Source organism: Rhagoletis pomonella, unplaced genomic scaffold (assembly GCF_013731165.1).
Source record: "Rhagoletis pomonella isolate Grant_MI unplaced genomic scaffold, Rhpom_1.0 Rhpom_scaffold_00002, whole genome shotgun sequence".
Lineage (NCBI taxonomy): Eukaryota > Metazoa > Arthropoda > Insecta > Diptera > Tephritidae > Rhagoletis > Rhagoletis pomonella.
In genome coordinates, this window is record NW_023458556.1 from 39,553,792 (window position 1) to 39,568,250 (window position 14,459).

Consider the following 14,459-nt stretch of genomic DNA (forward strand, 5'->3'; position numbering starts at 1 on the left):
TTCTAACAGCGGTCGTCCATATGTAGGTGGTGGAAGACATTCACCACAGAATCGCTTAATAATTATAGGGCCTTTATTTTTCACAATTTTTTATAACTCCAGTTCAGATAAATATATGTAAATATTCGGCAATACGTACCAGACTAATGCGGCGGGGATTTTTGAGATGCTCCACACAAAAATACGTTGATGTGAGTTATAAAATTGGTAGGAAAATTTACAGTAAAATTATTTTCGACAAAAAAAGGAATACAAAAATTGCGTGATGAAGACTAAAAGGGATTCATACCCAAAACATGGAAGTTGCCTATGTCAGCTAAAAAGAAAGAAAAGAGTAACAAATCATGAAACTAGCCTACACGGGCATCCAGTTGAAAGATTTTACCTACGCCTGAAATCGAGTCAAGTATCTACTAAATGCTGTATGTTTTAACAGGCCGAGCTGTGTGATCGCCTTAGAAGAAACTGAAAAAAAGATTTACCTTGGCGTAGAATGGTAGTCATACTACTACAAAGATGTATGGCTTTCTATAAGAGTCCAGATTGGACATAGATATTTAACATACTATAGTAAATACATACTATATGTACATTCAAAGTGGCTACTATTTAAATACAAATTTATTGTACGTAGAAAAATGTCAAAAAATCAGCGAAGCGTCGCGGAACTGATGCAGTAGACTGGAAAACCAATTGAACGCATCACAATGGCGGTATAGCAGAGCACTTTCAATTGGTGACTAAAGTCATGTCATCAGTTAAGTAATCAGTCTTGTGGCGCCCAAATTATAGCTTCCGGCTGCTTTAACTAAGTATATGCCAATGTATCCAATGCACCCACTTGCAACTGTCCAATGATACGATTCATTGCACCGCATATACTGTGCGTATAAAATGTGATGGTCATATAAATTGACTTACTAAAGACCGCACTAATTTAGTGCCGGTATATCGGGAAACTGTGACGGTCATTTAAACGTAATTCAGTGCAGTAAGCAGTGCCATAATTAAGGTGAATTTTCTGCTTCTAAGGAGATTTTCTGCACGTGTCCGTAAAAAATCGTTAAAAATCGCGCGTCCTGCCCCCAAACAGTCGCTACTCCGCGCGCTCTCGCGTTACTGGCGTAAAATGCGGACACTTCTTTATGTCATCGCTGCAGTGGTATTCATTGTCCTGGCGCAGCTTATTATCAGCGCGCCGGTGCGCAAGCCAATGCGCGTGCAGCTGAATGCCGACTATTTGCGTGCGATGGGCGCCTACAGACGCCTGGAGTCGCGATTGTCACGCGAAGAGCTGCGTGTTATTACTACCATAGGTATTTTGAATGGCGCGCGACTAGCAGAATTAGATATGGAACGCAATTTGGTGGGAATTGTTAGGGAACTATTGCGTGGCGCTGATGATATAAACGATGACGAGCTCATTGTGCGAGCTCAAAATATCGAAAAGCAATTGGCGCGCGATCATCGTGCGCTGCTGATACTCACAGGCGCAATGGATTTGGTGACGGGCGTAAAAGATATTGACGACTTCAAAACGGATATGCAGCAAACGCTGCAGCAGATACGTAGGCAGTCCGAGGGAGAGCTGGATGATGATGAGGTGGATTTGGGACAGCGCACCGAAGCGAAAGGCAAAAGTGAAGAAGTGAACGAAGCAGCTGAGCGAGTAGCGGCTTTGAGACGGCAGATTGTGCAGCAGGTGCGTGCTATGAAAACGCTGGTGGAGGAGAAAGTTACGCAGACGCTGGACTATCTTATAGCGCGGGCTGATGAAAATAGCCTTCTTGGACTGGCTAGCAAGAAGGTGGTGCAAAAACGGAATGTGCCCGATGCACGGGAGGTACCCGCTGAGGTGCGCATGATTAAGTCAATACTGACGGAGGTGAATAAAAGTTGGATGTAGGGATGAAATTTTATTCAAATTAAATTCATTTAGTGGAAATTTGATATAACTAAAGTTGAGAAAAAAGATAAAAAACAACAAAATAAAAATGTAATAAAAAATGGAAAAAAATGCTGAAAAAAGAAATAACCTTAAAAGGAAAAACAAATCAAATATAAATAAAAACAAATTAAACTAAAAAGTACCGTAAAATGATATGAAAATAAAAAACTAAGTATAATGCCATAACTAAAAAAAAACATGAACTGAAAGAGTTTAAAATCCAAAACCAAATAAAAAACTATACAATTAAGAAATTAAATAGATTGAAAAATAGATAATAAATAAAAAAATAAAGTATAAAGTAATCCAAGTATTATGTAATGGGAAAATTACATAATCCTTAATGTAATAAAACACAATTTCAGACCATATAAATAATAAAACAAAAAAGTTGAATAAAAAAAATAAAGTAAAAAATTAAACAAAAACGATAGCAAAATAAGTTAAAAATGTAAGTAAACCTCAACACAATAAAATACGACAAAAAATTAAATTTAATGAAATAAAACTAAAAAATAAAAACAAAAGAAAAATATTGAATAAAAATGAGTTCAACAAAAATTAAATAATTAAAAACTATTAAGGTAAAATAATAAATTAAATGGAGATAAATGAAATCGAAATTAATTACAAAAATGAAACAAATAAAAATAAGTTGCAAAAATAATAAAAAAATTAAATAAAATTAAGCAATAAAAAATGCAGCGAAAGAACTAAACAAACCTCTAAACAAATTAAATACATAATTAAAAATTTTTAAACTGAACAAAAAAAATAAAAAAGGAAATAAATTATGAATCGAAGAAAAAATACGATTTAAAAAATATAATAAAATATATAAAATACGTAATATAAAATAAAAAAATTATAGTTAAAAAAAACTAAAACCTCGCTATTATAATTTCCATTCGTACTGTCATCAGGTATGTAACTTGAGAATAAAAATCGCTGCATGTTTTAGGCGCATCAATATTACATAGTTACATCCCGAGCTAATAAAAGGGTGGTAAAAAAATACAAGGCCATGTGTATTCAAAAAAAAAAAACGAATAAAAAATAAAACAAATAAAAAATCAAGTGAAGTAAAAAAATTGAAAATTTAGTATTCTAAAATAAAATAAAAAAATGAAATACTACTTAAATTGCAAAAAAACAAATTCGACTAAAACCAATAAAAAATTAAGAAAATAAAACAATATTATAAAGCAAAAAAAAAATAAAATTTAAATTTAAATAGTCTAGAAAAAAATGAAAATCGTTTTTTACAAAAAAAAACATAATAGTTCAATAAAAAGATAAAATAAAGAGGAACAAAATAATATAAAACGAAAAAGAGAAAATGTTTTTAAAAATAATATGAGGAATTAAAAAAAAAAATAAATATAAATATAAATAAATCTAAAGTTGTAAAATAAAGAAAAGATGAAAAATTAAAAAAGTAATACCAAAACAAAATTAAGTAAAAATATAGTATTTAACAAAAAATAAAGTACAATAAAAAATGCAATGAAATAAAAACAATTAAAAAAAAATAAAATAATATGCGAAATTTTCCACAATAGAAATTAGTATTTACAAAAGTGTTCATGATTTTCAAAGACTCACCTTTTGCAATCCCAGGAGGACTTCCGTAACAATCTCGTGGATACACGACTTGAAATGCGAAACAATGCGCTCTTCGATGACTCACTGGAAGATGATTTGGAATTAAAATCTGAAGGCAATAAAGTGAGTGTCAAAGCTGGTCAAATGCATGCATAAAACAATAGTATTCCATACGTGTTTGTTTGGTAGCGTTTGTGACATATTTCGCTTATACTAATCCTATAAAAATGGCATAGCTTTGAGAAAAAAAATGCATTGCATATCTGCAAATCATTTACGCTAAAATCTGATAACACTAAAATTTTTATCTCGATTTAATGTTAAAGTCTAAGATTGTCCTTGAAAATCGCAGCCGTAAAAATAGTTCTTTGAAACAGCGTAGCGATCCGCCAGTAACAACAACCACAACAACTGCGACAACAATAACAACCACAGTACGTGGAGTAAGGGCAACAAAACCACTGAGTACTGGCGCTGCAGTAGCTTCTCCAACAACTGTGGGTCCAAGCACCGAAATCGTCTTAATCAATGCCACAACTGACGCAAAGTTAGCTAAACAGGAGGAAGGCATCCCTATTGACTTACCGCCAATACCCATTGGAGCAGAGGAAGATGAGTTCCCAGATGCTCCTCCACCACCAGATGGTGCCGGTGGTGGTGGTGGTGGTCTGGTGGGCATTATTACGAGCTTGAGTGGAGTAAGTAAGCCAAGGTGGGCTATTTACATGCAAAATATCTATACATATTTATTTCTATACAAATGCAAATATAAGTGTGTTAAAAACGTGTTACATATTTGAATAAATAAATACATATCAATTTTTTAGGGCGAAGGTGGCTCGGATATTGGTGCGCTGATTGGCGCCTTGACCGGTGTTATATCAACTTTGTTTGGGGTGAGTAAAAGGCTTCTATTTTAGAATTTTCATTTCACAATTTTGTATATTTATTCCAGCCAGGCGGTTTAGATATCGAGTCTTTAATAAGCACTGCGACATCACTGATTTCCGGTCTTTTGGCGGTGAGCAAATTTATGATTAAAAGAGGAGTCAACCTATGAAAAATTGAACAATGGTTGGAAACGAACATTTCGGATTTGGATGAACTTTGTTCTAAATTTCTTTTAAAACCATATAAGGGAAAAGAAAAAAATTTTTTTTTTCCAAAGTTCAAAATTTCACCTTTTCCACGTTTATTTTTTTAAATATGACAATAACTATTTGAGCTACAAAAGTGGTTATGATCCCGGTTAAAATTTTATATTTGCGACTTTATAAAAAAATATATTAAAATATATTAAAATTTTGATATTTAAAAAATCGTAAAAGGTAGATACAACTTTTATAAATTTCTGGCAAAATTTGTTTAATCAATACCACTAGCAAGCCCTAAAACATCCTGAATGATCCCGGTTTAAAGTTTATATTTGCGGCTACCTAAAAAAAAAATGTATTTAAAAGCACAAAAATTTTAATATTTAAAAAATCGTAAAAGGAACACCTTTTATAAATTTCTGGCAAAATTTGTTTAATCAATACCAGTAGCAAGCCCTAAAACATCATGGAATTTTCAAGAAATAATTTTTGAAGATATTATTTTTTAACTTTGAAATTTTTATTTCAAACACTAAATTAAAAATAAATTTATATTAAAAACAAGCTATTTAACATAACTTTATCTAGATATTGGAAAAAAAAATTTTTCAAGGCTCAAAATTTCATATATTAAAAAAAACACTTGAAAATGTTAGGATATTTTAAGACCAATTGAGCTAAAAATTTTTTTTTAGTTTTGGCTTTTAAAATTTTTTTAATTTCAAAATTTTGTAAATTTTATATTTTTGGCTCTATAGCCGTAAACATCTTCTTCAAAGCGAGAGTAGCACCATTTTTGTAAAACAGTTTTTGTGATATTTAAAAAGATAAACTTCGAAAATCTATTTAATTGTAATTTTTTTTTCAGTTTGCATAATTTTTGAAACCAAACTTTTAATTTTTTGCCTTTGGCAGCACCTCGTCATATGATACAAGAGAAGTGTTAGCCGAAATCCAGATGGTCGATTCCAATCATTTGACATGAAACAATGCCTCTAGTTCTGTCACTTATTGAAAAATAAAAATTAGAAAATTAGTAGTTTGGAGGATTTCTAAACTTAGGGAAAAAAATTTTAACAGCCCGATTTGAAGGCCTAACTTTGGTATTTTTTTTTGCAGCCGAGAACATCCATTAATATGCTTTTCGTTGATTGCTGCTTAAAACTAAAAGAAAAATTAAAAAATAGTTTTATTGAAAAAAACTAGAATAAAGTTGAGCATTAATTTCTTACAGGGTAACAAGAACTTTGGCACAGTGCTGGGCATATACATAGGCACTGCATTTGATGGTCTATCCGGCGGCGGTGGAGCGGTAACTATCTAAATTTTTTTTTTTAATCTAAAAAATTTTTAACGAACTCCTCAACTTACAGGTGAATAATGGACAATTTATAGGAAATCTGCTCGGCACAGTTTACGCTCAACTCAGTGCAGTACTTATTACTCTACTCTATTTTTAAATAAATTATTTAGAAACTTCATTAATTACATACTTAACACTCATGCTCCTCATACTTAGAAAATAGATAATTGCAATAATCGCACGCAATAATGCACATATGTAGTCTCATTTCTCTCACAATAAATAGTCTTTAGCATTTATTTCCAAAATTATAATTTCAAGGCGTAAATACTGCAATCTCTACAACCTTTCTCCCCTAGGATCCCGATGAAGATGACTTGCGTCCCAATCCTTTACTCTTTGCGCGCAATCTTATTAGAAGTTTTGTAGAAGCAAAAAACCGCAAGGAATCCGACGAGGAGGGCGACGACGAGCGCCGCTCTGATTCACGGCATTCGCACGGCAATAAGGCTAAGGGAGATGCCGGCGCCGGTGGCTCCGATTCGGGTGGCTTCATCAAGCATATCGCTTCGCATATTGTCGGTAGTCTTGTCAGTCTGCTATTGAATGCTTCGTTGGGTGCTTCCGGCGGCGCATCACACGCCTCGGCCTCATTATTTGGCAGTTCAAGCCATAAAGGCAGTGGCGGCGGTGGAGGAGGCAATGGTCATTAGTATTAAGCGCGTGTTTCATTACTTTTACTTTTAGGTGGGTGTGACTGCTATTCTTGTTGTTATTAATATAGTGTGTGCAGCATAGATGACTTGCGGTTAGTGGTATTATGAAATGTATGTAGTTTCTAATTTAGTTTACGCGTAAACATACGCACATACATACATATTTTAGTTGTATTACTTTCTGCTTCGAGAGTTTATTTCTTAAGTTATCCTAAATTTTTCTCTTGTTCAACAATTTGTATGGATCACCTACAAGTGCGCTTGCTTGTGTGTTGACTGTGGCAGAGTTCAAAACGTTCATGTACACACATTTCTGACCTACAAGCCAACTAAACATTTTCTTATCGGATAAGAAGTTAAGCTGGGTATTACAACAACACCACCTGCTAATGTACTTATTACGCTGAAACTATTAATAATTTTTTATTTTTGTAATTATTTATCGATATGTACACTTGTGGTCAGCTGATTAAGTCAAGTGACATTTTGACTAGTTTTGGCTATTTTTATTTCGTTTATTTAATGTTTATATTTTTTTATAAAAGTTTAGCAATTTACTTAATCAGCATACAATAAAAAAAATAGTCAAAATGTCACTTGACTTAATCAGCTGACCACGAGGGTACGTATTACATAAGTCTATTTAAATGTAAAGTTTTTATACTATTTAAAAATTATTTATAAATAAAATTTGATAATGAATCGCAAAGCTGGCATTGTTTAAACATAATGCAATAACTAAACAATTGTTTTTAACTATAAAGCGACAAAGCAAACATACGTTTTCGAACACCAGTGGATTAACTTTTCCCGAAGAAACTTATTGCATACAAAAGTTTACTGATAACACCGCCATAGAACCAACGTGAAGGACGGGGAAACTTGAACAAAAGGAGCGAAATTGTGGTGGGGCAGACTTCGTCGCCAAGTAGTGTTGCTCACCCCGATGGACGACCGTTACGCTACAATCCATGTCAAAGTCAAAATTCTTAAATATCTCGCTCATTTGCGCCAACGTTCTGGCAGAATGGAAAGACGAGGCGATCAAAGAATTTTTCTATGAGCACTTGGAGTGCACCGACGAGCGCTAGCTACCCTTGTCGCTATGTAAAAGTCGTGCTCGGATATTTCAATGCCAGGTCCCACTGTTGGAGCATTCACAGCCTCTACGACGAAACGTTCCGTAGCGAAATGAGGCGTTATCGACTACGCCGGGTCCCTAAACCATGGAGGTAGGTTGAGGAATGTCACAAAACTGAATGCGAAGCAAATATCGCCTAAAGGGCCACGCTGAGGTTGGGCGCAACTCGAGCTATGAAGAATGGATTTAGGGAGTTGAAAAGGGAAGCGTACTTTCCGCGATAAATTGGTTTGAGAACGTGAGTGGGAAGAACTGGAAAAGCTTAGTTTGGCACAGAAGAGCAGCTAATGGCCAGCGATAATCAAGCAGAAGGTTTCTTGGCCATCTCTCACTCATATCTATTAACGGCCTTATGAAAAAATAAGTATATGTTTGCGAAATTTCACTTTGTATTTCCATCAACACTGCTTTCCTAAAGCAATGCTTCGCATACTCAGGGTATTTTGCATTGATTGCGATTTTATAAATATTTTTTTTTAGGCACACTGAAGAGAAACCTTAAATCCATTTTATACGAATTTTGGATTTTTTGAGTTATGACGCTCTTGCAGAATTCGGGGATATGTGCCAAAAACCGGATGAAGGTCGAATTCGGTATACTTATGCATTTGCCTCTTACTTTCTTATATGATATTGCAGCTACATATCAATAGATCGCGCACCAGTGAGTATGGCCAGTTTACGGCAGTCACGTAAGTTGCACAAAACAATAAACGAGCAGCCAAATGTGGTGATGAAAGCAGCAGCAAGCTCAGAAAAGGAGAACAATAAAAAAAAGAAAGGCAAGTAAACGAAACGATGAATCAAGGTGGCGTTTCTAGCAAGCCAAGCGAATTGTTTTCGAAGAGGAGTGGATGAGCGATAAAAAAATGTTTTAAAGTAAAGAAAACATACACAAAAAGGGCAGAACTTAAAACGGTAGCAAGTGAAAGAGAGAAGCAGAGCAAGAAAAAAAAGAAAGGTAAAATCAAAACAAACAAAAGTCAATTGCAGATAAAGCTATCGCTGAAACAAAGAAACAGAGCTTTGAGTTCAAAGCTCAAGTTGTGGCATTCAAGTGATCATATGCGGAAGTTGTTTTGAATGACTGCGTGAATTCGTCGCTGCTTGAGATGAAAGGCTGCAAGCTCTAAAAAAAAATAAATACTAAAAAACAATCAGCTGAAACTGTTTGCTAAATGAAGCGTGGCAAATTAATGATTCGAAAATTGAGGTGGCATGCCAAGGAAATCCAAAAATGAGTTGGTACTTAAGTAGGATATGGGGGCTTTGGCGAACTTATGATTATCGTAGTATGATCGTGTATCGTATGATTTTTCTTCATGTTTGGCGTTGTAACCGTCTATGCGATTTTCACCGAGTCCAGCAGTGCACGCCCTTCGTTTCTTCCCCTTTTCTCTGCTACGAATTAGCAGGGCTGGAGCGTTTGTGTCCGCTGTATTGTAAACCGCTGCGCTATTGAAATATGTATATGTGCGTAAATATGTATGTCGTTGTAAATATCATGCAGTTCAAATCTCTGCAGTATTTGCCGTCGTCGACTTGAAAAAGCCCATAGATCATCCGAAGAATAAATACTTTTCTCGCACGCTGCTAGTGCCGCCTGATCGGATGTTCTCATTGTCTGTAATTTATTGAGAGTGATTTTTATACGATCAGAGGGGATTTTACTTCTGAATTGCCTACTCTGTCCAAAGTAGCAAGTGCTGCTAAAAGTGATTCAGCATTGTACTTCGAGGTCAACATTGTTAAAATGCTGGTGACGAAAGTATAATTCCCAACAGTGAAGTGGATACTTAGACGCGCACGTCCTGACGGGAGATACTACGTTTTGTTCGTGTTCACCACCAGACCTAATCGTTTAGCTGCCAGATCCAACTAGGAAAAGTGAGAAAAAGCCTAGTGCTCCGGCATATGCTAGTTTAACTGTACGCTCTTAGAAAATGTTGTACCTGCGCAATCTAGTTCTGCAGTTCTTATATAATAATCTTCTTCAGCATCAGAGTAGAGAGCAGTCGCATGAAAGAGAGTCACTCTGCCTGAAACCACGTTTGGCATCGAACGGTTCGGATAATTTCTCCTGAATTCTGATGGAGCTATTAGACGCCCTCTTTGATCCGCGGGGATACACAATTAAGACATCATGGCGTAAAGGGTAACTTATTTTTGTGAGCCACACTTTTAGAACTTTGAAAGTTCGCTGAAGTTGGACTTAGGCCTTTCACATAACTTACTTATATGCAACGTTTAAGAAGCTGACTCCGACTTGATTTCGGGTATTTATGAATAAATTCTTTCAATAAGCAAAAACATTTATTATAATCGCTTATAAATTTGCATAGATAAAAGGTAGAAATTAGTTCTTGCAGTAGTATTCGAAAGTAATACCAATCTGTGACTGCCGAAAGCTTTACACTCGTGGTTAGTCCTAGCCTTTGGCTAGCTCTTCAGCTCGGTACTTACACAACTTCCACAACTTTGAGTCTTGGGACCTTTGACTTACCTTCGTATTTTTTCCTTGCAATGTACATATGTATTTAAGATGGCACAGGAGATCGGAAGTACTTATGCATATGAAATTAAAGTCTTAATGGACGGCGGAGTTTCAATATATGTACACTAGGATGGTCATTATAATCAAATGAACGAGTGTTTTCTGTCGCACCACGGTCAATATATGCAACTTTGGATTTGATTGGTGTTAGTTAAGGCGTGCCGCACAGGGGAAAAGTTCACATTCCGGTATTTAATTTTTTCTCTCATCTAATACTCAAAATCATTATTACTACATTCTAAAAAGTGCACGTAAAACTACTACTGAAAAATGTTTACTTTTCAACCAGAATCTATGTAAATATATGCACAAGATGTTTAAGATTTGATTTTGGACGTGAGATGTTTAAAAAATACACATAAATATACACACGAAATGTTTAAATTTGCAAAAATTTTGAAAGTAAAATTACACTTTTTACGAATAATAGATATTAAGTGCTCATATTTACTAAATTATAAACATTTTATGTGCATTTTCGTTCTACGTGACAAATTAGAATAGATAGTGGTAGTAGTAATGGTAATGGAATTGGTAATGGTAATTGTGATGGTTATGGTAATGGTAATAGTAATGGAAATAACAATCATAGCGGTAATGATAATTGTATCGGTCTTCGTATTCATATTCATATTCGACCTCATATTCAGCTATGTACTTATACGAATTCGAATGGTCTGATTATGGCAACTTAACGTAATTTACGGCTCTCGCTTAAAAATTCTGTTAAATAGATGTTGCTTATAATTGAACAGCCGAAACTTATCGCAACTTAAATCTGTTTCGTTTTGATTCTCTAAGTTCTACGTTCCGTTAAGTTAAGTTAAGTTGCCATAATCAGGCTTTAAGACTTCGTCTCCGCATTCCATCTTCGAGCTCGAGCTCATCTTCTTCATCCTGTTCTTCTTCATTTTCGTTTTCGTGCTCATCCTCGTCTTCGTGTTCGACCTCGTATTCATCTTCTTTTACTCTAAAGAACTTTAATTCCGTAAATGAATGTTATATCTAATAATCTAAGTTGTCAAAGCACTTTAAAGTATCAAAATTTAACCCCAAAATAAGCAAAAATTTCGCGTAATTTCTGCCACAGAAAACGGTGACGCTCACAAGAATGAACCTATCAGTGCACCTGAAATTCTTTCGTTTAAACGCCACACATTAAAAAAAAAATCGCTTCACTACATCACGTTCAGTAAGAGTTTGAGTAAAGCTCTACAATTTACAACTAACTATAAAGTCAGAGCGTGGCATCCATACCGAAACGCCAGACGTATTCAACTTCAAAACATTGAATTATTATTTACAACTTCTTATTTAGCGGTTTGTTTAGAGTACTCCCACCTCGTGACATGTAAAATTGCTCTCTGTTTTTGCAATTACTTTGCTTTGATTTCGGAACTAATTCTCGCCATATTTCCCCTTTTTTGTTCATATCACTTCTTACTTTCTCCAAGTACGCTTCGTATGTGACGCGTTTTACCTCGCTTGGCTGAGCATTTCTTTCCCATTATTTTTCTCTATCCATACCTTGTTCTTCACATATGCATGTACTAAATTTGTGTACTTACATACGTAAATGTATATGTGAACATAGGTATATATGTATGTACATACATATATATAATAAGCACTGTTGTTTGCCTTACTAAATTTTCACCCAACTGTCGTCACTTTCATTTAATCGTCGCACATGCGCAATTCGTTGCGTGCTGGTGTGGGCACATAGTCAGTCATAGCATAGCGGTCTTTCACAAGCGACTATTATTTAGCTGCTATCGCTGCAATAAATTTGCCTTAAATTATTCATTTATTTATTTGTATATTCATAAATTCGCCCTACAAAGTGACGTAAAACCAATCGCGTTCAATTTTTGCAATACTGTTTGGCGCTATATCATTTCATTGCCATTAATCTGTTTCATAAACTGTTGGACAAATTGACCAATGTACAGCTTTCAGCAATACTTTTGAGCTATCGGTCAACATCCCTTGTGTCATTAAGTGGTTGTATCTAGTGTTTTGTATTTCTCTCAAGGGAGACATATAAATACATGGATACTTATACGTAAATGTGCTTTATCTAACAGAAAGTTAAGTGTGTTCGCGCTTGTTTATTTAATTTCTGAATTTTACAATTGCCATGTCGCCGCGCTAAATGTTTGCTTATTTATTTTTGAATACGCGAATTTAGTGTAAAATTTGCGGTGTTCGCTCGATTCAGGTGCGGGAGCTTTCTTACACAATTTTGCATTCCAGTTTGATCCCGCATTTTTGTGTATGTTTATGAATATGCTTTTGCTTGTGCTGTGTGTGTGTGTGCGTGCTGCGTTTTAAGCATTCATGTACAGAAATGCAATAAAATGCATTCATAAATGGTTTTGTGAAATTTTTTTGAGTGCTTCTAATGGATTTTTGTTTGCGACAGCTGAGGTGAGTAAATTTTTTCTCAAGTATATATGTACATATTGTAAAAGTATATATATTTATTCATAGTACAGTTAATATTATATCTGAGATAACTCCTACTTACATTAGATTTTTAGCTCTTTAGATTTTGATAAATTTTTATAGTAAATATGTAGACGAACCTCAAAGCTTGATGATACAACGAAAGACTTATGAACAGAACTTGCAAAAATGAGCGAGTTTTTTTCGCACAAAAAACTTTCGAAGTGGGTTACTGCCTGTTTCCTAAATTAAATTTTACTTAGGCAATTGAAATAAATATTACAAATATATTTACATTAAATTAATTTTAAAGTATTTTATAATAGAGTTGCCACATTTCCAAAATGCATGCAAATTACTTTATCTGTTATAACGTTGAACCGAATACCACGCATGCGGGTCCGCGGGAAAAGATATGCCTTAGATAAACCGAGGAACCATATTATTAATAGAATGATAAACTTCTTGACCTAGAATGTCATCAACCTGCACTTATTTGCTCCTATCTTTTTTAAGCAGAGCTCACACGATTTGTACAGATTTGTACATTTTGGCGGTCTAAGAGTGGTGTTGTTTGCATCTGTGGTGTGCGTCTGTAAATCATTATAGCATAACAAATTATTGAATTTTTTTTTAATTATTATTGCCTTAAGATATATACATATGTATTTAATTAAAGGTGACACTACATTTGAATAAAATTTAAAATAACGAATTGGAGATAAAATCCAATAACCTTTACAGTCACTCTCAGCAAAAATTTAGCATTACTAATTTTATTGCCCTGCACTCAGCTAATTTATGTTAATTATTTTGCTGGCAAGTCGTGAATAGCAAAAACAATAAGTTAAGTGAAATATTTTGCGTGGTTATATTCACTTTATTAAAATATTGCATTTTGAAATACTAAAAGCACTACAAAAATGGCAGTTGTGCAATATTTGCACTTTTTTTTTCGGAATAAAAAAGCAATTTTTCACACCTCATATTTGATGCTTTGCGCAGATGCAAATTACATATTAAAAAGATGCCTTACTACGTTGTCATTTCAAGAGCAATGTAGCATTTTCATAAATATTAAGATAATATAAGAAATTAAAAGCGTAGCTGTGAACAATAAATAAAATGATTGTATTAATTAAAAATGACTGACTTAAGCGCTCATACCTACTGACATATCACTTAATTATTTACCAAAAATGTTGCCGAAAATTAAATGAACGCAAGTGTAAAAATGGTTGGATGAAATCTGAGCGGCATCTCAAGGTTGATAAGTAAATGCTACTAGCCTACATCCCTTCCTTTTCTTAACGTTGATAGCTATACAGCTCTCACATGCACATTTCGAATCGGCGTATGAACAGGTTGCTTCGGTGAGGCCAATTAGTTGACAATAAAATGAATTTGTAGGTCGTGAAGGGTGGATTGTTTTTTTTTTTTTTTAATGCATTTTATTTGTAACATACCATCCTCCGGAATTTGAGAATTGTGTGAAAGATATTTTGCGTTTAATTAATGTTCAAGGATATGTGAAAGCGGATGGTAAACTTTTTAATGGCTAAATCAAAATCAGAGGTTTGACATTGTCGAACACCTGCCTTGAGATTTATATTGTGTAAATAAATTGCATAATTTCTTAATGGTGTTAAT

At 34.3% G+C, this 14,459-nt stretch overlaps 2 protein-coding genes across 2 annotated transcripts in view; both read left to right on the top strand.

Annotated features, from left to right (window-relative positions):
* The first annotated feature begins 854 nt into the window (after window positions 1-854).
* LOC118753256 lies at window positions 855-7,131 on the top strand. Its single transcript, XM_036488136.1, has 9 exons — window positions 855-883; window positions 988-1,885; window positions 3,548-3,676; window positions 3,880-4,251; window positions 4,381-4,449; window positions 4,509-4,574; window positions 5,882-5,959; window positions 6,021-6,080; window positions 6,310-7,131. Exons 1-9 carry the CDS (start codon window positions 855-857, stop codon window positions 6,661-6,663), a joined length of 2,055 nt encoding a protein of 684 aa, XP_036344029.1. The 3' UTR covers window positions 6,664-7,131.
* A 4,931-nt stretch (window positions 7,132-12,062) lies between these two features.
* LOC118733589 overlaps window positions 12,063-14,459 on the top strand; it is a 35,105-nt gene continuing 32,708 nt past the window's right edge. Inside the window, exon 1 of the mRNA XM_036463038.1 lies at window positions 12,063-12,791. The gene's annotated coding sequence lies outside the window, so the exon portion shown is untranslated. The remainder of the gene's footprint in view (window positions 12,792-14,459) is intronic.

What these genes read in the sequence shown, in the direction of transcription:
- LOC118753256 (XM_036488136.1), top strand. Translation starts at nt 855, where the DNA reads ATGATACGATTCATTGCACCGCATATACT. An exon ending in TTATTACGAGCTTGAGTGGA is followed by an intron (nt 4,252 to 4,380) that starts GTAAGTAAGCCA and finishes TCAATTTTTTAG; the next exon opens with GGCGAAGGTGGCTCGGATAT. An exon ending in TGATTTCCGGTCTTTTGGCG is followed by an intron (nt 4,575 to 5,881) that starts GTGAGCAAATTT and finishes AATTTCTTACAG; the next exon opens with GGTAACAAGAACTTTGGCAC.